Source organism: Fukomys damarensis, unplaced genomic scaffold (assembly GCF_012274545.1).
Source record: "Fukomys damarensis isolate Sample0158 unplaced genomic scaffold, DMR_v1.0_HiC HiC_scaffold_29, whole genome shotgun sequence".
NCBI lineage: Eukaryota > Metazoa > Chordata > Mammalia > Rodentia > Bathyergidae > Fukomys > Fukomys damarensis.
The window spans coordinates 2,127,601-2,151,801 of NW_022900941.1; the positions used below are offsets into that span (position 1 = coordinate 2,127,601).

General features: G+C 41.0%; 1 protein-coding gene across 6 annotated transcripts in view; it reads left to right on the top strand.

Moving 5' to 3' along the window:
- The window catches only part of Sap130 (Sin3A associated protein 130), an 80,472-nt gene that overhangs the window by 11,746 nt on the left and 44,525 nt on the right, over positions 1 to 24,201 (top strand). For all 6 annotated transcript variants that reach the window (XM_010637635.3, XM_019209518.2, XM_019209516.2 and 3 more), the window contains 8 exons: positions 844 to 968; positions 2,715 to 2,839; positions 13,737 to 13,884; positions 14,011 to 14,101; positions 14,412 to 14,516; positions 18,234 to 18,375; positions 20,531 to 20,652; positions 22,797 to 23,099. In XM_010637635.3, the coding sequence (XP_010635937.1) occupies positions 844 to 968; positions 2,715 to 2,839; positions 13,737 to 13,884; positions 14,011 to 14,101; positions 14,412 to 14,516; positions 18,234 to 18,375; positions 20,531 to 20,652; positions 22,797 to 23,099 (1,161 nt within the window). The remainder of the gene's footprint in view (positions 1 to 843; positions 969 to 2,714; positions 2,840 to 13,736; positions 13,885 to 14,010; positions 14,102 to 14,411; positions 14,517 to 18,233; positions 18,376 to 20,530; positions 20,653 to 22,796; positions 23,100 to 24,201) is intronic.

The window sequence follows — 24,201 nt, forward strand, 5'->3', positions numbered from 1 at the left end:
TTTTTTTTTTTTTTTTTTTTTTGGTACCGGGGATCGAACTCAGGCTCTTGTGCTTACAAGGCAGGCGGCGAAACCACTGAGCTAAATCCCTGACCCTGCAATAAGCATTTTACATAGCACTAATTTATAAATTCTCATAAGTTGTAATAAATTACCAGTTTTGACCAGAAATTGTTACTTTCTATTGGAGAGTATAAAAAATTGATTGTCGGCGCAATCAGTTTAGCAAACACAAAATCAAGTTTGTTCAGTCATAGCATAACTTTGTGGTTCCCAACATGTGGTTCACAGGCCCTTTAAAAGGGGTGTGTGGCGTCAGCCCATTTTCTTGAAGCACTAAGACACTTCCTTTTTCACAGTGTTGACATTTGCATTAATAAGACAAAGCTGGTGACAGGTAAGGCAAAGTGTCCCTGCCTGATGATTGAAGCGCTAGAACCTTAGAATTCAGGCAGCAGTGCCACACTGCTGTTTAATGTGCTTGATACTTACAGTGAAAAATAAAAAGATAAAGCAGTAGCTAGTTTCATTTAAGAACGTCCTTGAACACACAGTATGAATTATTAACCTTAATAATGAATTATTAACCTAATCTCAACTCTTGAGTATACATTTTCTTAATTTTTTTTGTCTTCCTGAACTCCTGGAGCCAAGCAAGATCATACTGTGTCAGCCCCCTGAGTAGATGTGCCACCATGCCCAGTCTTTTCTTTCTTTCCTTTGTGAAGCAGTGGCAGTATAGATAGCATGCCTCAGCTGAATGCCAACACACTGTCTGAGTTTTAGAAATCTATTTAAAGTGTGAGCCTATAAGCCATGCTAACAACGAAAAATTTTTTTCAGGTGCAGCAGCTGCTGCTGTAATGTCCAGTTCTAAAGTAACCACAGTCCTGAGGCCGACCTCACAGTTGCCAAACGCTGCCACAGCACAACCAGCAGTACAGCACATCATTCACCAACCAATCCAGGCAGGTCGGGCTGTGGGTGCTTAGCCAGCAAGCGCTGCGTGCCTCACAGGGTCCTTCACTCTGCAGGGCAGATCTCAGTATACCATGAGGTGTAGGAATGGGGACGGTAGGGAGTAAGGGAAGGCTTTTTGTTGAGATGGGAGTGGTAGTGAGGATTCAGAGAGGTGGAGAGGAAGTGAATAGGGAAATAAACTACAGCAAGAAAGAGACTATGTATAGTGAACCTTGGTTCGGGCCTAGAGGGAGCCAGGCATGGTGATGCCTGCTTATAATCCCAGAATTTGGGGGAATGAGGCAGGAGGATCACCCTGAGTTCACGGCCAGTCTGAACTACATACAAGTTTCTGTCTCAAAAAACAAAACTGAGAGTTTTGGTTTTTGGGTTTTTTCCACTGTGCCAGGGACTGAACTCAAGACCTGTGCTCACCCAGAAGGCATAGTGCCACTGAGCTACATCCCCGGCCCCGAGAAGGTTTTTAATTTGGATAGGGGTCTTTGAACCCTAAAAGTTCTTTTGCGCATTCTCATGCATATGCTCTTCCAGAAGGATAGTTTCTGACTTTTACCTTTTCCTTTTGAAGGGAATCTATGACCTCAGTATTGCTTAAGTATTAATATAGGAGATAGTATAGCTGTCAAGTGGGGATGCTAAGATATGGAATATAAACTTGATTTCTTAGACAGTAGAGAGCAACTATAAGGTTATTTCTGTTTAAGTAGTAATGAATGATTTTTTAAAATCTGAAAGATTAATCTAGCTAAATTACATAAGAAAATGAAAATCCAAATGCCTTCAGGGATCATAGATGTAATGTGAAACAGCAGTGTTTAAGATAATAAGGAAGAGTCCTGATTGGCTTTCCAAGAAAGCAAAAGGCCTTGCTGACCAACAAAAATCTAGTTGGAGGGCAGTTAGGCCCCTAGGAATACGTATAGACTGCATGACTCATTGGAAAAGGCTGAGAGCCAAGATGAGGCGTTCACTAGTGAGGAGGAGGCCTGAGGTGAAAAGAAAGGGTAAAGAACATTTGCTAGTATATGACCATGTATGTACCAAGGTTAAGAAAGAGGGCTGAATTGACGTCTTCAGAATGGTGATGGACAAGCAAAGGAAGCCCTGTATGGAGCTCGTTTGTCAGATAATGTTACACGTGGATGTGGTGAGCACTAGGGCTGTCTATCCGTATGAAAAGATGGAGAGAGATCTGAGCTTTTTCTATCGAGCGCTGACTCTTGACAACACAGTACTGTCCTTTTGCATGCTAGCTTGGCCTGAGAGCCAGAGTACTCTCCAGAAGTGAACAGCTCTATCCACTGGCTGTGATAGTATAAAATGTCTACACCAGGACCCATGACAGACCATGGAAACTCCAGATCTGAAGAGTTAAATCCCAGTCTGCATTAAGGATAGGGGACTATTTTGGACCAGTCATGTTTGGATAGGAGGGTCTCCGATATCTCAGCATCCCCAATTAGCAGCTATACTGTCTCCTAGATTAATGCTTCAGCAGTACTGAGGTCATAGATTTCCTTCAAAAAGAAAAGGTGAAATGTGAAATTTTTGGGAATTCCAACTCTTGGTCTTAAAAACAGCTTGTTTGAAGAACGCTAGTCAGAATGGTGAGAATTTATATACATTAGGAGACAAATATTTGGAAGTCCAAGTTTCAAATTGTACCTGTAGTGTTTTGCTTACTCTATTTTAGTTTTCCTTTTGTTCTAATGAAATATCTCTCCTGTTGGTAGTCTCGTCCACCTGTGACCACTTCTAATACCATCTCCCCTGCTGTGGTAGCAACTGTCTCGGCCACCAGAGCTCAGTCTCCAGTCATCACTACGACAGCAGCACATGCCACTGATTCAGCACTGAGGTATATAAAGCCATCCTTCCCTGCTCCTTTTATTGGTTCTTGACTTCCTTTATTCCTGTATTTAACCCATTATTACTAAGTACTTTTTTATGTTCTGCGTACTCAGAATGAAGCAGTGACCATGCAGAGAAATTCCTGCCCTCACAGAGATTCTGTTCTTGGGAACTGTAGTTAGAAAAAAAAAATTTTTTTTTTTATTTGTTTTTTGCAGTACTGGGGATTGAACTCAGGACCTTGTGCTTGCCAGGCAGGTGCAGCGCCACAGAGCTACATCCCCAGCCCTAAAAAATAATTTTTAGATGATGAGTATTGAAGAGAAGTAGAGTGAGGGTTCTCTGGAGTGTCAGAATGGTGGTCTGGGAAGCTTACTGTTTCATTTAAGGTGGTCAGAGAAGGCTTTGCAGGATAACAGTACATTTGATGTTGCCTGCCTTGAAAGCTCAAGGACCTGACTTCAGTCCTTGGAACCAACAAAAAGCAGGGTGGGATTTAGCTCAGTGGTTCCGCTGCCTGTCTCACAAGTAAAGGTCCTGAGTTTGATCCCCAATACCAAAAAAAAAAGGGAAAAAGTACATTTGAGCAGATAGTTGAATAATATATTGAAGTGAGCTATAGAGTTATCTGACAGAATCGTATTCTAGACAGCAGGAAGAGTTAGTGTGACGGCCCTGAGACAGGGATGTGAGTATATTTGTCATGTACAAGAAGCAGCAAGGAGATCAGGAGTAAGAGAGGTATTTGTTTAGGAGGTAGTAGGGGCACCAGATCACAGAGGACCTAATGGAACACTCCCAAGGATTTGGGCTTTGCTGTGGTGTGATAGGAAGTCTCAGTGGACTTTTGTGCATAGCAGAGCCATGATCTTAAGTTGTAGTTGGATCATTTGGTTGCTACAGGCTGTAGAGAGGCAGAGTTGCTGCAGAGGAGCTATATGAAAAGTACGTTGCCTGAATCTAGATGTGATGAAGGTGGAACAAATGGTTAGATTGCAGATTAATTTGAAGATGCAGGTGTTGTTTTTTGTTTTTGTTTTGTTTTGTTTTTTCTGGTACTAGAGATTGAACTGAGTACCTTGAACTTGCAAGGCAGGCATAGCATCACTGAGCTAAATCCCCAGCCCTGAAGACGCAGTTGAGCATTTCTGAGTAATTGCATGGTTGTGTGAAAAAAAGAGGAGTCGGGGTTATAGTGGTACTAGTTGGCCTGTGCACCCAACAGAGTGGAGTTGTGTTAACTCAAGATGGAGAAGAAGTGGCATTTTGAGATTGTAATGCTCAGAGAAGCTAATAGATAAGGCCAGAGTCCAGGGCAAAGAGCCAGAGAACACAATTTAAGTGGCAGTATAGCTGGGGAAATGGTGATGTGAGAGAATAGATCGCCCTCTGGAGAGGAGGAATATTCTCAGTGGCTGAACTTCATTACGGCAGGAAGGGAAGGGCCCATTGAGAGAAGAGGTTGAGTGTGTAGGGTACATCTTGCTGTAGAGCAGTGGTGCCGAACTGTGGCATGCATGTTACTTGTTTTTCTTTTGAGACAGAAGATGTTAATGTATGGGTTGTTTTTTCTAAACGAAAACCTCAGTAATCCAAGTTGATTTGCTGGGTTGGCACTGTTTGGTAAGCGGGCTTTGTGTTGTAAGGCTCGCCATCGCTAGATGAATTTAAGTCCAGAGGGTGCGGTGGAAGGGCTGCGTGTTTGAAAAGGGAAGATAGTGCAGCTGAAAGATTTGTAGAGCTACACGTGGACGGGGTCTGGTTAGTGAAGGGTGGCACGGCTTTTATTAGTGACACTGCGATACTGATCTTATCTGTGGAGAAACAACTGGCTGCTGTCAGCAGGCGGTTGAAAAGGTGTGTGGCAGAGGTAAGAGTTTAGAAGTGATCAGCGTGTGGGTCGCAGCTAAAGTTTTGAGGTAACTTGAGTCTGTCCAGTCAGTGGATGGACTAGAAAGAGGTCCTGGAACTGAACCCTGAAGAAAGTAACACTTAATTGGAGGATGATGCCTAGGACTTACTTTTAACCATGTGTGACGTTAAGCAGGTTTATCAACTCCCTGAATCCTTCCTTCGCTCCAATAAATTGGGATTCTTTACCTTGTGGTAATTAAGTAGGTTGCCTGAGGTATAAAGGGATACAGCTGCCAAACATAAAATAAAACACTTCTTCATTTTAATTTTATCTTAACTTTAGAAAGTTGATATATTCAAATAGTGTGATGAAATTCAAAATGTGTACATACATGTACATTGAAAACTGGGATTGTGCTTTTTAAAATCAAGGTATCAAAGTGTTTTTCTCCACAACTTGAGTGTTTCATTAAAAGGTAGATGTTGGATCTGCTGAGTTCTTGTTCGTTGTAGTGTTCACTCACACAGCAGAAGCGCATTGTGTGCTTCCTCTGCCAGGCACTGCTGTAGGCCTGGGGGCGCTAGTGAACCACACAGACGGAGCCTAAGGGTACACCTGGAAAGAAGCAGAGAGCGGGGCGATAAGAAAGGGAAGGGGGGTGAAATAGGAAGAAAGGGACTAAAGGTGTAGGGAAAGTGGGAAGGGTAGGGGAAAGGGAATAAGGGAAAGAAAAAATAGGAGGAAATGGAAAAATGGAAATAAAGTGTTTGTAAATAGGGAAGGGAGGAGGGGGTGAAGGGAGGGCAGGGATAAGGGGAAAAATGAGAACCAAGACCTGCCATGTAAAGATACAAGATCCCAATGATGAATGTAACTGTCCTGTATACCTGAAATGTACCAGTAAACTAAATGAGAGAAAGAAAGAAAGGAAGGGGTTAAAAACCAGTGGAAGACACCAATGGAAATGGAGCTTCTGCAAATGGGAAAGGGAAGAAGAGCGAAGAGTCAGGGAGCAGGGAAGGGTGGGAGGGAACGGATCAAAAAGTAAGAATGAAGATGTGCTGTATAGATGTCCAAACTCCCCGTGATACGTGTAATCATGTATTGTAAAGTTCACTAATTTTTTTTAAAAAAACCTAATGATCAGTTGAGATGATTTTTCTACATATAATTATGATAAACTCCTAATATCTAGGTGTCTTTGTATTCTGTAGACTGCGTGTTTAAACAGACCAATTTATATGAAAGAAGTAGAAGACAGAATTTAAAACACTGTCTTCCAGAAAAGCACCAGGCTCGGGGGGCTCATAGAACCTGTCAAACATTTGGAGCTGGGTATCGTGACACAGGCATGTAATGCCAGCACTCAGGAGGCTGAAGCAGGAGAATTACCACAAGGTCAAGGCCAGCCTGGATCACATAGAGACCTTGTCTCCAAAAGAAAAGAAAAGAATTATACTAGACTCAAAGGCTAAAAAACCCTGTGTAAAGGAAATTGCAATAAGGTATACAAAAAAGATGATTTTACTTTTTCCATACATGCATTCAGTCCTACCTACCAGCATTTGATTCTTTTTTTCCTTTCACTTGTCATTTGGTTGATTGCAATCTGTTCTTTATTACTTTCTTCAAAAAAGGCTGCCTCCCCCACCCAATAAAATGCGGGTCCGATGCATGCTGAGCACATACTCTTCCCTTGGCTACATCTCCAACCCCCAAAAAGGCTTACTTTAAAGGACCAATATTTTGAATTTTCACATTCCCAGAATCACTTTATTTAGGTCTTTGCACTTAACCAGCATTTGGCTAATAGAATTTCTTTGTTGTTCCTACGTTCCTTCCTTGAATGATTTATAGGTGTTTCTCCCCTGGATAATGGGAGCTGGATAATGCTGAAGCCCAGCTGGTTGGTTTGTTTATTTCATTTATTTGTTTGAGACGGTCTCATGATCTCATGTTATAGTTCAGGCTGGCCTCAAACTCGTGGTGATCCTCCTGCCTCAGCCTCCCAAGTGCTGGGATTACAGGCCTGCACCACCACACCTGGTTAGCCTGGTTTATTTTTAACCATAGAAAGACCTTCATCTTTCTTTTTGTTTTGTTTTGTTTTTTTTTTGTTTGTTTGTTTGTTTCTTGAGGCAGTGTCTCACTATGTAGTTGAGACTGACCTGGAACTCACTATGTAGCCCAGGCTGTTCTCGAACTCACAGCGATCCTCCTGCTTCAGCCTCCCGAGTGCTGGGATTGCAAGCGTGTTCCACCACACCTGGCTCTTCATCCTTCTTGATTGCCCCAGAACCTTCATCCATAAGTTTAGCAGCATTGGGTGGTGGATTTAGCTCAGTGTGCTGCTGCCTACCTTGCAAGATCAAGGTTCTGAGTTCCATCCCCAGTACTGCAAAAAACAAACAAACAAAAAAATTAGCATTACTAGGACATATTTTGTAGTGACTTCCTTCATCCTTACATAGGACTTGTTTTGAAACATAGTGTGCTTTTCTGATACATAGCATAAAAGTATATGAAAAGTTTTCTTGAATTCTAATTTTACGTATTCATTCTATCCGATGTTATTGGGCAGCACCTTATTATGATATATTGGATCTTTTTGCATGACTTCCTTATGGAATCCTTTCTATTTTTTCTCTTTAGATTCTGCTTATGATTCCTTTCTTTTCGATGTTGTCGGCATTCATTTTTACTCTTCACATTGCCCTTATTCCTGAAATTGGTGAATAATTCTCTTCTTTTTCTTCTGCCTGCTCATTTATCTCATCTCTGGTTGTTTTGTTGTCACTTCCAGTGAGCTCTTATACTTTTGCTTTGTATTTTGATTTCACAGCAGCAATTACTAAGTTTTAAAATTCATGGCACAATATTCATCTGCCCAACGAGAGCTCCTTTCCGCCTTTTTTCTTCTGTCTTTAAATAGATCTTGTATTGGTTCCCTCGTAAGTTCTTGTCTTTGATTGGGATTTTGTGTATTTTGGATCAAGCATTTGTAACTGTTTCTTCGTGTAGCTTGGGCTATATACTGTATTAGGAGACATTTGCTGAATTATACTTTGCTCAGTTTTATACCTGAAATAACTGGAAATACTCTTGTCCATTGGCTCTGGCAGCCCTGTTTAGTTATCACGCCTTTGCCAGTTCCCCTCTCTTCTATGACTTGAGATTTCAGGTGTCTACTAGTTTTGCCCAGGTGGAAACTACAATTTTCTGTTTACATTGCTACTGTCCTCTGAGAGGACGAGAAAATACCAAACTAGTGTCTCTGCCTACAGCCTTCTTACTCTGAATAAGTCAGGCAAGGACCAAAGAGTCATCCCAAGACCAGTGATTGAATCAACTTCCTATTTTCTGCAGATGTCACATTATTAGATTGGGTCTCTATCTCTGAAGTTGTTTTTCAGGTTATTAGAAACAGAGAGCCGGGCATGATAGTATATGCCTGAGGTCCCAGGACCATGGAAGGCGAAGGTCGGAGGATTGCATGTTTGAGCCCAGCCTGAGCAACTCACCAACTTAGTGAGACCTTGTCTCTAAATAAAAACAGTAAAAAAGAGGCGAGACATAAAGAATGAGAAACTAGAGACATTTATAGCTAAATGGATGCACATTGAGCCCATACTCAAGTGAAATAAATAGGACACATGAGTAAATACTGAATAGTTTCTCTAGTGTGGAAAACTAAAAGTGTAAATAAGGTTCAGATGGTATAATTGATAGTGTGAAATAGGAAGAGAAGGGCTAAAGGGGAAGTGGGAAGGGTAGGGGAAAAGGAAATAAGGGAAAAGAAAAAGGATGAAAAAAGGAAACAAAGTCTTTGTAAATAGGGAAGGATGAAGGGGGTGAAGGGAGGCCAGGGAAATGGGGGAAAATAAGAAGATAAATCATGTAAAAGTACAAGATCCTGATGATGAATGTAGCTATATTGATTACCGTAAATGTACCAGTAAACTTAATGGGGGGAAGAGGCTAGGGTTGTAGCTCATTGTGAAGCCCCTGGATCCAATCCCAGTGTGTATGGGTGGGGTGGTGGGTAGGAAGACAGAATGAGATGGGTGTGTGTGTATGGATAATGAACAAATAAAGGGTTAAAACACAGATTTGGGAGCACTTTCTAGTTAAGCAGTTTTAATCTCTGGCCTTGTTTCCTAGTAGAAGAGGTTATTGCCATAGTGCTGTGGATATTACATTTATTTATTGTGTTTTAATCAGACTTCCTTTCTTTTTCTCTCATTTCCCCTAAATTTGGCTGACGAGAAACCCCCACTTTCTCCCTTTCAGGGGAGGGGCAGTATCAAGATTAAACACAGTGTATTTTATTTCAAGGCAGGTCTCAAACTGTTGACCTCCTGCCTCAGCCTCTCCAGTAACTGGGATTATAAGCATTCACTCTTGTGCCCAATGAGAAGCCCTACCTTTTTTGTTATGTATATTAAGGTCTATCTTACTTTTTGTGCTTCTCTGGTCTTGAAATCAGCCATATCTTCAAGATCCTTATATCCTTCTAGTGGAAAAGAGTATTTAAAACCCACTCTCTGGGTGTTAGGGGTGCTCATTGCTTCTAGGACATCCTCATTTTTGTGCTTTTTTTTCTGTAGTCTGTCATTTCCAGATTTAGTCTTACACGTCTTTTTCTTGGATTCTTAGATTTTATATTTGTGCTTTTCTTTTGTGTATAGTTTTTCATTGCTAGAACAAAATAGCTGATGTGTACAACTTAAAGGAGAAAAGATCTATTGTGGGTCTTGGTTTCAGAGGTTCCAGTCCATGGTCAGCTGGCTCCAAGACCAGAAGCATCATGGCAGAGGGTGTGGCAGAGAAAAGCTGCAAAATGAGTGGCAGCCCAGAAGCAGTCAAAGAGCCAGAGAACAAGGGGCCCAGGGCCAGAAGTGGTGCCAGGGGACACTTCCTTGGCCAATCCAGACAAGCCAGATAAGATTAGCTATCACACCCTGGATTCCTTTCTTAATAGTAGATTCCAGAGTTGACTCCAGATTATTACAGAGAGCTTTACTCTGTCATTTTGGTTGCATTATACCCCAGCGCATCATGTGTTCTGGTGTGGCCTAGGTGGTAAGCCTTTGGGATGATGTGGTCATGCACCATGAAGCACTGGAGACATGTTCTGAGAAGTGCACTGTTAGGCGAGTTCATCTTTGTGTGAACCTCCGGCAGTGTGCTTGATCCTACAGTCTGAATGAGGGTGAGTCCTTCAGCATGGCTTCTCAGTACCATCAAGATGCATGGTAACCTCCGAGGTAGGCTGCTGTTAGTATGAAATGATGACCTGCTTCACAGTGCACCTTTTTTTATTTTATTTTTTGGTACCAGGGATCAAACTCAGGACCTTAATCTTGTGAGGCAGGTGTGGTACCACTGAGCTAAATCCCCAGCCCAGTACACATTTTAGTAAGTAGAAGGACACTCTAAAGGAATGATGAAATGGATAGTGTAGCAAATACAGAGACCAGTAACCGTGGTTAATTATTACATACTATGTATACCTGTGTGGACCGTACTATTATGTAACTGGATCACACCCAAGGACTCACGGTGCTCCATCACTGACGTACAGCACCAGCCCCTTTCCTTATTTCTATTCAGGTGGTACCAAACTACAGAAGCATAAAAGGTATATAGTGATTTATTTTCTCCTATATTTTCTGTCTCCTAAGTTCCTGTTTAATTCTTTCCCTTTTTTTTTTTAAAATTGTAATTTCCATTTTATTTCGTTTTCCCCAGAAGATAAATTTTCTTCAGTCCTTCTGGACTCATTTCGTCAGACAGGCATGGTAGCATATATCCACAATCCCAGCACTCCAGAGGCTGAGGCAGGAGGATTACAAGGTTGAGACTAGTCTGGGCAATATAGTAAGACCCTGTCTCAAGGGCAATGGAGATATGGCTCAGTATAAAAAGTTTTGGACTCAAGATCCTAACGGGACAATTAGCAACGTGAAATAGGAAGAAAAGGACCAAAGGTGTAGGGACAGTGAGAAGGATAGGGAGAGGGGAATAAGGGCAAAGGAAAAAAATATGAGAAAATGTAAAAATGGAATTAAAGTGTTTGAAGGTGGGGAGGGGAGGAGGGGGTGAAGGGAGGTTGAGGACAAGGGGAAAACAAAATGAGAACCAAGACCTGGCATGTAAAGGTACAAGATCCCAGTAATGAACGTAACTGTACTGTCTACCTAGAATGTACCAATAAATTCAATTTAAATTTTTTTAAAAAGCTCTAGAATTAATCCCCAATCCACCCCCTTCCCCCAAAAAGAACTCACCTCCTTCCATTGCTTTGTGGTTATGGGACAGCTCTGGCTGATTTAAACAGATTGGGTGGGGGTCTTTTGGGCTTTGTAGGACTAATTCCTATCCTGCTGTGAGTGGCACAGCTCACACAATGAAGTCATTTAAGTACAGCTGAGGAAACACATAGGCATTGAAGACACACTTCAGAAGTGTCCCTGACAACTGACTTCTAGTGTGTTTCACTTTACTGCCAGATGTGCTAGGCAGTTGCTTTACCACTGAGCTATGCCTCCCCCTTAGTCGACTTAGTTTCCCAGTGGTTTTGTCCTTTGGAAAATGTCCATGCAGTGTCCTGTATGGAGAATTGCTGCCCATGGCCCGGCCTTCTTGGCACAATCATTGTTCCTTTTTCTCGTCTTGTTGGCAGAGACCCAAGAGAGCCCTTTGCCTTTCTAAGGCAACTTGTTCATAGCTTTTGGGGTATCTTTTCAGTGTTTCTTCATGCAAATATAGTTAGGTTCAAAAGCAGTTTTTATTTTTATTTTTTTATCCAAAAAATACTTAATTCTCATATCCCTCTGCTTTTTTTCATATAATATGTACTGAAAGTTTTTCACTTCAGCAATAGGGTCCCATCGTTCTTTTAGTAGCAGTATAGCAGTGTGTTGTACGGGTGAGTGTGAGGTGTCTTCTAGTCCTTTGTTTTCGTGGATAACAAACATCACACTGAATAGCCTTGCACCTATCAGTACACATGTGTGCACATATATCTGTAGTGTAGACTCCCAAAGTGATCAAAGGGCGTGTGCCCTTGTACGAATTTTGATATCCTTAGGGGCACCAACACCTTTCTGGGGGTTTATAACAAGTTAACATTCCCTGTACATTTAAAAAATCTTACGGGTAAACAATGGCTTCTCCTTGTGTTTTAAATTGTATTTCTCTTTTTAAGAACAAGAATGAGCTGGGCACTGTGGTGTGTGCCTGTAATTCTAGCAGCTAGTTTGGGAAGCTCAGGTAAGAGAATCTCTTGAGCTTAGGAATCCAAGACCATCCTGGGTGACATAGTGAGATTGTCTATCTGTTTCTGTCTGTGTCTGTCTCTCTGTCTCCCCCTCTTCCCTTTCCCTCGCTCAGCCACACCTGGGATTGAATCCAGGGCCTTTGCACTGAGCTACATCCCAGCTTTTTAAAAACAATTTATTCTTTTCTTTTCCTTTTTTTTTTTTTTGAGACAGTCTCATTAAGTTACCCAGGGCTTGAACATGCACTTTTCTTGCCTTAGCCTTTCATACTGCTGGGATCAGAGGCGTATGCCACTTTTTTGTTATTGTTTGTTTTTAGTTTTGGAGTCAGGGTCTCACTATGTAGTTGAGACTGACCTCAAATTCACCGTGTAGCACAGGCTGGCCTAGAACTCACAGAAATCGTCCTGCCTCAGTCTCTGGAATGCTAGGATTATGGATTGGTACATATAACCACGCCCAGTTCATCTTTTTTTTTCTTAAACCATTTCTGTTTTGTTTTGGTTTAGTTTTGGTTTTGGTTTTTTGAGACAGGGTCTCACTATGTAGTTGAGACTGACCTAGAACTCACTATGTAGCTCAGGCTGGTCTCACAGTGATCCTCCTGCCTCAGCCTCCCAAATGCCGGGATTACAGGTATGTGCCACCATGCCTGGCCTTCTGTTTTGTTTTTTTAGTGAACTTGCTGTTTATATCTTTTGCCCTTTTTTATTGAGCTGTTATTTTTCTCTTCTATTTCTAGAAACTCTTTCATAGTTTTGGGATTCTGAAAGCTTGTGTGTGGTACTAGAGATTAAACCCAAGGCCTCATCTGTGCTAGGCAAGTACCATACCACTAAGTCTCACTCCAGTTCCTGGAGACTGGTAGTGAGAAGGTGCTCCCAGGCTCCAGAGTTATAAAAGAATTCTACTGTCTTTTCTACATGTACATTTTTAGTTGCCCAAAATCTAATTCTGTTGGTATTTATCCTGGTATACAGTGTGAGCATAGATGCAATTTTATTTTTTCCAAATAGCTGTGTAGTTTTACCAATATCATTTATTAAATAGTAGTTTTTCCCCCTCAAATTTGAGAAGCCAGTTTTATTGTAATACCACCTTTTCTTAACATTGTTGCAGTTTTGGTAGCTTGTTATTAAATAATTTGACATGCTGTTGCTATCCTTTTCAGTCATTGGTCAGTGTAACTATAACTTTGTGTTTGTAACTTTGTGGTGTTCTTTCTAGTAAGAAATGCTGTAAAATTGTGGGAAGTCAGTGTTTTGAGAATCACAGGTTGCGCTACTATTAGTCATGGTTTTCTGTCATTTTCCCTCAGGAAAATTGTCAAAACTTCCTGATATGAGAACTTTATTGTACGTCTCCCACAGACTGAAGTATAATTGTTATGGTGATGCTCACTCAAGACTGTGGTAGAGGGCTGAGGATGTAGCTTAGGAGCAGAGTGCTTGCCTAGCATGTGTGAGGCCCTGGATTCCATCCCCAGGCACCAACCAAAAAAGTCATGAAATGTTGATTAAATAATCATCACTAAGGATTGTTCAGAACAACTGATAACTTCTACAGTAAGAATGAGGCAGTTTTAGGAGAAAAATCCAGTGGGCCATTTACTTCATTGGTGTGACTAAGACCAAGTGTGGTTTTACAGACCATTGGGAAAATCTGATTAGTGTGACTGGGCTTAGCACAAGATAGTGAACAGCCCTGCCTGCCTGCCCTGGTCTGTGGTCACGTTGTAAGTCGCATCAAATCTTTCTGTCTTTTAGTCGGCCCACTTTGTCTATCCAGCATCCGCCCTCTGCAGCAATTAGTATTCAGCGTCCTGCCCAGTCTCGGGATGTGACGACGAGGATCACACTGCCATCTCACCCTGCGTTAGGGACACCAAAACAGCAGCTTCACACGATGGCTCAGGTAAACCAGAGATGAAGCATCATCTGTGTACTTGCTGAGATGAAACCAGTGCTGTGCACAGCTGAAGGGCTGCATGGAGCGGGAAATGTTCTGGCTTGTAACTTTGTTGCGGGGTTCTCCCCACAGAAAACCATCTTCAGTACTGGTACACCAGTTGCTGCAGCAACAGTAGCACCTATTTTGGCAACCAACACCCTTCCTTCAGCAACCACAGCTGGTAAGTGGTGATCTGACTTTCTGTTTCTCACCTTCAGAAAAAAAGAACAGGCTAAAAATATTATCTTACCTTTTCTCAAGAACTTTTCCAAGAATCTGTAAGCTGAGTGTGGTGGCACACACCTGTAATCTCAGCACTCGGGAGGCTGCTGCAGGAGGATTGCGAGTTTGGGGCCAGCCTGAGTTACATAGTGAGTTCAGGACCAGCCTGGACTACATAACCAGACCCTGTCCCACCCACCCCCAGAAATAATCTGTAATGTGTGCAGAGAGGCCTTTGTTAAAGAACTTCCTTCTCTCCCTCATTTCAGGACCCGTGTCACACACACAAGCTCCCACGAGCACCATTGTTACCATGACAGTGCCCTCTCATTCATCCCACGCGACGGCCGTGACCACCTCCAACATCCCAGTGGGTAAGTGCTGTGTGACCCCCACACAGAAGCCTCTCGGGGATGCTTCAGCCCCTTGACCAGGCCCTTACATTGCTGGCTAGTACTGGTTGGTTTTTAATTGCTGAGTTTCAAAACAGCATTGAATCTTGACTTTTAATAGTATTTGTTACACAGATTTGGCATTGATCTTAGAAAAAAGACAACAGTCTTTGAGCCCTCAAAGTAAACTTTTAACCCTGATTTTTACCTCCTTCCTAAACTTTACCTCTTCTTTGTGTACCTTATATGGAAATGTTAACTTTACTGATACATAAAAACAGGAAAACTGTCTGGAATGAGGAGATTGTGTCCACTGTGCTGGATGGTTCAGGAGAAAAATCTCTGGGTAGTGTAGCAGTGGGAGATCACTAAACCGTGAGGTGGTCACCTTGGTTTTCCTCTGCATGCTACCCCAAGGAACTCCATGCCCACCCTAAAATTTCTTTCAACTTTGTTTACTCCATTGTTAAGTATATGTATCCTTTAGTTTTATGAGACAGGGTCTCACTGTGTAGCCCGGGCTAGCCTCATACTTGTTATGTGGCCCCAACTGAACTTGCGATCCTCTTGCCTCAGCCTTCCCAGTGCTGATTATAGGCGTGCACCACCATGCCTGGCTACATTTGTTCTACGAATATTGAATCTTTAGTTTTTTGCAGCTAAACATTAGTCATCAATTGGCAGTGGTTGGCAAACTTTTCTGGAAAGCCAGATAGTAAACATTTTGGGCTTTAAAGGCCACATGGGTCACAACTGCTCAACTCTGCTTTTGTATATTGAAAGCAGTCATGGACTGTACATAAACAATGAGTGTTCCTCCTTTCCAAGAAGACTTTACTATAGACAGAGAAATTTAAATTTCATATCATCTTCACAGTTCATGAAGTACTCTTGATTCTTCCCCCTTACCATTTAAAAATGTAAACTCATCCCTAGTGTATAGGCCACACAGAAACAGGCAGCAGGCTGGATTGGTCCACAGGACTATTGGTAGCTGTTGTCTGTTGTAGGGACTGTGATACCTTGTTGCCACTACATCCAAAGCAGTCTGAGGCCAAGAGGCAGAAAACAGCTCTCATAGACTCAGGAGCCACAAGGCTTTTGTTTCTCATGTTTTCCCCTGACTTGGTTCTGTAATGATAAATGTGCTATCTTTTTTTGGAGACAGTATCTTGCTTTGCAGTTCAAGCTATTCTTGAGCTCATTATGTAACCCAGGCTGGCCTCGAACTCAGCAATCCTCCTGCCTCAGCCACCGGAGTGCTGGGATTACAGGTGTGCCTACCATGCCTGGCTGAATGTGCCATCTTACTGTTCTCTACTCCCAAAGATATTAGATAGCTGCCCCTTTTTTTTTTTTTGGTCTTTTGTTACTGAAGATTGAGCTCAAGACTTTGCACTTGCAAGGCAGCTGCAGCACCACTGAGCTAAATCCCCAGCCCAAATAGCCTTACTTCTAAAAGCACACTATGTTAATAAATCACACATGTAAATACCGAATAGTTTCTCTGGTGTGAAAAACTATTAATAGTACATAAGATCCTAATGAGATAATTACCAATGTGAAATAGGAAGAAAAAGGCTAAAGGTGTAGGGAAAGTGGGAAGGGTAGGGGAAAGGTAATAAGGGAAAAGAAAAAAATAGGAGAAAATGGAAATAAAGTGTTTGTAAATGGGGAATGGAGGAGGGAGTGAAGGGAGGGCAGGGATAAGGGGGAAAAATGAGAACCACGACCTGTCATGTAAAGGTACAAGATCCCAATGATGAATGTAACTGTACTGTATACCTGAAATGTACCAGTAAACTCAATGAGGAAAAAAAACATAATAATAGGGCAGGGCCAGGGATTTAGCTCAGTGGTGCCGTGCCTTAAGATCCTGAGTTCAATCTCTGATGCCTCAAGAAAAAAGGCTGCCCTTTTTTTGGGTGGGGGAGGATTCATAGACCAAACTATCGGAAACCCAGGGATCTGGTAGAGGTGTGGCCAGTCCCTTCCTTCTTCTATGTATGAGAAGGGTAGGGGCTCCTCAGCGCCCCCAATGACCCATGAGGACACTTTTCTGGAATAGTGGTCCCAGCCAAGAAGTATCCACTCGCAGGGCCACACCAGCCTGTATGCTTAGCCCCACACAAAGACTTTAGCAGAGAATCCTGAGGCCAATCTCTTATCCTGCTGCTCATTACAACTTGCCATTAAGTTGGCCAAACTTGTCTCATACTCTTTTCAAGTTCATTTTTATGAAAGCAAGTTTGTTACACGTGAACATGCATTGCTGTAGTCTCAATGCACTTCTGTTGGAAAAGACTGGGGTTGTGCCTCACTGTCATTCAGACCATTTTCTGGCTTTACCTGCTAGTGTCATCAGCTGTTCTCAGGCAGAGAACAAGTAAGACAGAGCCAAGTCTCTAACTTTTGTAGTCAGATTCCTCACTTAGGGATCTGCAACTACCCAGAAACTCTGACCAATAAAGGAAGCGTTTGTGCCTTAGAGGGATAGCTGGTTTCCCTTTGACAACCCCCAACCCCCAAGAACTGTTTTGAACAGGTTCTTCACTGTTAGTGTTCCATTGACCTCCTGATAGATCAACTGGAAGTAAATGCGTTCACTCCTAAATTCCATTAAGTTATGCTCTATCTAGTTTTATTTTCATATATAATCAAGGTTTTTTGTGCTGTTGTTGTGTCACAATGGGGTCTTTTTCAAAAGGGGCTTATGTTGAGAGGGGAAACCCAGTATAACCACAGAGCATTGATTATCAAGTTAATGCATATGAGACATACTAAAATCAGTTCAAGCCGGGCATGGTGGCACAGGCCTATAATCCCAGCACTCGAGAGGCTGAGGCAGGAGGATCGCTGTGAGTTTGAGACCAGTCTGGGCTACATAGTGAGTTTCACGTCAGTCTCAACTACATAGTGAGACCCTGTCTCAAAAAAACCAAAAAATAAATAAATAAATAAATAAATAAAATCAGTTCAGCCACTTTTCCTAAATTGTCCTTGCCTTTTGCAGTTGACATTAAATCTTGAATTTAGCTGTTGTTGATAAACAATTTGGAGCGTATTAGGCTATGGGGAAAAAAAGCCTGGTTCTGGTATAGAATGTAAACTCTTTGCTATTTTTGTGTTTAAAATTTTGTTGATTTGTGTTTTTTAAGAGTTTACTCCCTTTTGGACACTCCTCACTTCTGCAAGGTGGCCCACACTCACACTGTAGGATGAACTTCTTTTCATTCCTTTTTTTTTTCCCATGGTACCTAGGATGAAACTCAGGCGCTGTGCCACTGAGCCAAATGCCTGGCCCTGCACTTCTTTTACGTTTACTTGGGCCAAACTTGCTCTGCAGAACCCATTTCTTTTCCATCCTTTAATAAAACTTTGCTTCCATTTTTTTTTTTAAAGTTTACTCTCTTTTACAAGTGGGAGGCCTTTCAGAAGCTAGGTTGAGAGAAAAGGTCTGGCTGCTGATACTTTATAATAATTATTAACTTTAACAAGTAACCATATGAATATATCATTGGATTATTAGAAAAATAATTCATTTGAATCTTTTGTACTCATCTTTCATTTATTTTGATTAAAGCTAAAAATTTAGGCATATAACTTGTTTGCATTTGTGAAATTGCTGTTAGCCAAAAATGTTTTGGCATGCCAACAAAAACACTTGATTGCTAATGTAATGGGTTTTGATGTTTATAGCTAAAGTGGTACCTCAGCAGATTACACACACATCTCCAAGAATCCAGCCTGATTACTCTGCAGAGAGAAGTAGCCTGATTCCCATTTCAGGCCACCGGGCCTCTCCAAATCCTGTGGCCATGGAAACACGAAGTGACAACAGGTAGTCAGTGTACCTATTTACTCTTTATCAATGTGTTATTAATTGTTTGGAATTTTCAAGAAAATGTCCTCCAAATATGGGTAATTTCTGATTCAAAGAAATGTGCTTTATTGGTTAAGCCATTCTCCTTTGGATGGATGTTCTCCTGATTTGTCTTTTGTTTCCTTTATCTTGAGCCATTTGCAAGTCGGGGTTGGGCTGAGGATTTAGCTCACTGGCGCTGTGCTTGCCTCACAAGCTCAAGGTCCTGAGTTTGATCCCCAGTACTGGTGGGGGGCGAAGGGTTGAGGTGTCATAACCTTTCCCTGTAAGTACCTCCATTTGCAATACTTCAGAGCAGTGTATTCTCTTTCTTGACCACAGTTATAGATACCTGAAGTGATTCTTTATCTTCTCATTCTGTTTCATATACTGATACTTAGGTCACGCTGGGCATGGTGGTACATGCCTATAATCCTAGGACTCTGCGAGGCTGAAACAGAAGAACTACAAGTTCCAGCCCAGCCTAGTCAACTTGGCCACTTAGCAAGACTGTCTCAAAATAAAAAGGCTAAAAAAGAAAGAAAGAAAAAAAGAATATGTGTATACTAGTTATTTGGTAAAACATTCTTTGATTTGGTTTTGTCACATGTTTCCTTAGGTTGGATTCAGGTTACTCATTTTTGTGAAGCCTATCACTTAACGGACACGTTGTCTGTAATTGTATTAGAGAGTTCATATTATCCATTTGCCCCATTGTTGGTTAGAGTAATAACTTAATGAAGGTGATCTCTGCCAGTTTTTTCTTCCTGTAAAGGCAAATTTTTCTCCTTTGCGAACAAGTATTCCATATGGAAATACTTTGAGACTATAAAAATCCAGTTCTTCAGTAAACTTATACTCAATTTTAGTATTAATGATTTTTGGCTGAATTATTGATAGTTGCAAAATAGTGACTTTCTCTGTTATTTCTTCCACATTTATAAGTTGGCATTCTGATGTGAATTAACTTTTTCTTAACCATGTTTTTTGAGTATTTTTTTAAACATTCTGGACTTAAGGATTTGGTTTTGTTCATTAGTATAGTCCATTAGTGTCATTTACCTTGGTATTCAAATAGTCTCTGTCTGGCTTTTTGGGTCCCTCTTCAAACCACTCCTGTGGGTTTACCATGCCCCCTCTAGTCGAGCTTTTCCAATACTGCAGATCTTCCTGCGTACTGGAATCTGCTGATTTCCCCAAGGAGCCTTTTCATGATTTAGAAGCCAACATCTAGGCATTAGCTCTTCTTTTGCTTTGGATTGTTACTTCTCTGGGCCCTTTCAGCAAGCAGAGATAGGAAGTAAGTGAGATTTTTTTCAAACATTTGAATACGTGCTGGTAGCTCTTATTCCACCTCATTCCTTTCCCCATTTTATATTTCTGTCTTCTCTCCCAGTGAGAATCCTATTCCTTGTACATAAAGTTGTTTTAAGAATTGGACACTTTACACACATTCCTATTTGATTATTGTATATAGGAATGTTTATAGCTTTTGTATTGATTTTTGGGTCCATCTACCTTGCTAATAGTTCATATATTCTAAAAGTTCTGAACCAGTTCTATCTTTCCATGACAAACCTTATTTGATCATTATGTATTTAATTTTATGAGACTTGTTTTGCTTAGGAATTTTTGTATCATTGTAGAGGGATCCATTTGTAATCTCTGCTCTCTTTGTCCAGTTTTCATGTTAAGACTGCATAAAGCTCGAAAAATAAGTTGGATCTCATTTGTTTGTGATCTCTGAACCACTTTTTATGAAGTTGGGGTTATCTGTTTTATATGTGTTTGATAAAATTTGCCGGTAAAAACATCTGTCTTTCAAGTGAGAAGGAGCAGGAAATATTCTTGATTACTGAATTTGTGAGTCATTTTTACTCATTGTTGCTGTTGAAAATCACCCATAAAATATTAGTTATATAGCTACATTTACTGACTTAAGTATTTTCAATAACTTATTTTTTAAATGCTATTACTCTTTAGGTATATGTCTCTTGACCTAAGAAGTTGGGCCACAATTTGGGAGAAGCTGGTATGCTAGTTATAATGGGTGTCAAATCTAGGTGAGAGGATCCTTGGAAGGTGAAAAAGAAAATAACCATTTTGTTTCCTGTGTTGTGTGCTCTATCCCTAGACCATCTGTTCCTGTGCAATTTCAGTACTTTTTGCCAACTTACCCACCCTCTGCATATCCCCTGGCTGCACACACCTACACCCCAATCACCAGTTCTGTGTCCACTATTCGACAGTACCCAGGTATGAGCCCAGTTCTGAGATGACTTTTTACATTTTCATGTTTTCTAGCAATAAGAAATTAGTCAGGAAGTGTTTCCAGTATGGAGTTTTAATTATTCTACCTTCTATTTCCAGGTTCAAATGAGGCTTAAATGTGAAGCTTTAAGGCCTTTAATTTCATCTTTGTGATCTGTGGAAAGGTTGTTACTTATTAATAATATTTACATATTTTATCCCACCCTCAGGATAATCATGTTAACTGTAATTTTCTTTAAATGATAGTGCAGTTGCAATGAATAAAGCTTACTTTCATAGAACTTCTGTTGTTTTGTGGGATATCTGTTACATTTTGAATTTTAGTTCAGGTCTATTTGTACCTCACCAGGCTGATTGATTTTTTGGTAATCCTCCAGGAAAAAAAAAAATCTCTAAATCTGAGTTTATGTGAGCTTTGCTTGTGGGAACCTTGGCTCACTTTAGACCTCAGAAACCCTGATTGTCCAGATTGTGGCCCTCACCCTCCTGTTGCATGGTCTTGTATGGCAGCCAGAGCTTATGTCCAGATGATTGCCTAAAGACTGGTATAGTGCAAATGAAGAATGAGAGCCAGGTGTGGTGGTACCCATCTGTAATTCTAGCTCTCAGGAGGCTGAGGCAGGAGAATTGCCATGAGTTTAAGGCTATCCTGAGCTACATAGTGAATTCTAGGCCAGCCTGAGTTATAGAGTGAGACCCTGTCTAAAAAAGCCAAATGAAAAACTGAGTGTTTTATTTAGTTAAAATTAGAGAAGTTTCAAATTTGTTTGAAAATACTTTTTCACTCATAATACTTTATGAAATCAAAATATAAGTTACACTCTTATGAAAATATTTAGTATCTGAATTGAGATGTGCTTTAAGAGTAAAATGCACTATAGATTTATATTGATTATTTTTTTAAAAGTAATATTTTTGGATATATTGGGTTAAATAAAATTTATTATAAAGATTAATTTGGCCTGGTGTTTGTTTGTTTGTTTGTTTGTTTCTGAGACAAGGTCTCTGTGTGCGGTTCAGGCCGGCCTTAAACTCATGGAGACCCTCCTGCCTCAGTCTCTGAGTGTTGAGATTACTGAAATGCACCACCATGCATGAACCAGTTCTTTAACATTTTTAATGAGGCTACTGGAAAATATTTCATTGCATTTTATATTTCCGTTGGACAGTGCTAGTCTAAATTTCAGATTTTGTAAAGTATTTGAGATCTTTAGAAACAGATTCTTCCATCTCTGTGTTCTGATGAATGATAAGAGTAATTTTTCATACTTGATTTCTTTCCTTGAACAATGAAAATCCGTATTTGTTGCTTTCTGGGAATGCTTTTTTAGTCTTACTATATATTTGCATTATAGGAAAAAGAGCACTTGCTTGTTTTCTCTCCAGTGGATTTAGTGGACTGTTGTATTTCAGAAATTCTTGTGGTAGTGGTTTTATCAGTTTAAGCAAAAATTTTTGACATAGAATCCATGGGTTTATTTCAGAGATTTTATCTTATTTGGTAGTAATTACTTAGCACTCTTGACTGGTTAACATTTACAACTTAATATTTCTTTCCTGTTTTAATCTTGTGTGTAAGTGTGTGGTTTTTTGTTCTTTGAGATACGGTCTCACTGTAATTTCCCAGGCTGCTCTTAAACTTGTGGGCTCAAGAGTTCAAGTGATTCTCCTGCCTCATTCTCTAGAGTAGTGGGGACTACTGCTGTAGTCATAGCATGTACCTCCATGCCTGGCTTAATAATATTTCTGATGATTTTTATAAAGACAATAGCACATTAGTAGGAGGTGAAAAGAAAAAAATAGTCCTTAGTATATAGTTTCAAGTAGTTGTGCTTTGCTTTTTAAACTAAGAATTTAGATCTTGCCGGGCGTGCTGGTGCACAGCTGTAATCCCAGCACTCGGGAGGCTGAGGTAGGAGGATTGCTGTGAGTTCGAGACCAGCCTGGGCTACATAGTGAGCTCCAGGTCAGTCTCAACAAGATGAGACCCTGTCTCAAAAAAAAAAAACCTAGATCTTGTACAGTGAAACAGTACAGTGAAACAGTACAGTGATAGTGTTTTTTTCCTTATGTGGAATGTACCTAATGAGAGCTAACCTTCTGATAGTAACTTTTTACCTGATTTTTAGTTTCAGCTCAGGCTCCAAACTCTGCCATCACAGCTCAGACTGGTGTTGGGGTGGCATCTACAGTCCATCTCAACCCCATGCAGCTGATGACAGTGGATGCATCACATGCACGGCATATCCAGGGGATCCAGCCTGCACCCATCAGTACACAGGGGATCCAGCCAGCACCCATCGGGACACCAGGGATACAGCCAGCACCAATTGGCACACAGGGAATCCACTCCGCAACTCCAATCAACACTCAAGGGCTTCAGCCTGCACCACTGGGTACTCAGCAACCACAGCCTGAAGGAAAGACTTCAGGTAAATTTAAGTCTGCATGGAAGGCAATATGGAGAAAAGAAGTATATTTGGGTTTTAATTCTGGCTCTGCAACTTGCTCGTTTTGTGGTTTCTGGTAACTTCTTTAGTTTCTAGTTTCTTTTATAACATGCATTGCTTAGAACTAACTTTTCTTTGCAGACATTAGCAATAGCGTACAGACAGCTTAATATCCATTCGTGTATTGTGAGAAGCAGTCTATAAAACACACTTAGTTGAGGGAACAGATTTACCTTACAATAAATGAGAGGTAGTGTTCTCATTTAGTTTACGACTTACGGTAGACCAGATGGAAATCTGAGGCCAAGTTGGCCTCCTCGGTGAGCAATAAGAAGAAAGGTGGCATGAAGGCGTGCTGACACACTGCAGGGCAAGTGAATACACCTGGGACCTGCTGTTTACCCAGAGAGTACCATGGAGGGAGGGAGACGCGTGAGTCCTGCAGATCCCTAATTGTGCCCCTGTTTAAGCGAAGAAAGCTGAGGCATGCCAGTCACCCACAGGGCTCTCTCTCGAAGGGAGCCAGCCTTCTGCCACCCCCTCGCCCCATTAAACCTGATTCTGTCTCTGCTTTCATGTTTGTCACCTCTTGGTCAGGTGGTGGTCCATGCAGGACTGTCCCATCAGGCAGCTTACACTATTGAGTTGCTTTCATCTGTCTTTTTACTAATAAAATTAATAAGTATATAAATGGACCAATCTAGTTGGTGCTTGAATTTGAATACTTACTGTCCAGATATCAACACTATACCAATTAATTATTAATCAGGAAATTTTATTAAATCAAAAGAAATTCATTACATTTAAAAAATGTATACATAAAGGCAGCACATTTTTGTGGAGCGTGCAGAACTTTTTGACTTTTTTGTGGCCACAGTGATACCTTTTTTTTCAGATAGTCACACATGTGCCACCAGTACTTCAGGCTGGCAGGATGATCAAATTCAAATCAGAGCTGCCCAGAAGCAAGATAAAAGAATTATGGTCCCATCCTACACATGTTAAAGAAAAACTGTTTCTCATTCAGAGCATTGATCTTAAGATTATCTTTTATAGTGGAGCATGGTGGCACATACCTATAATC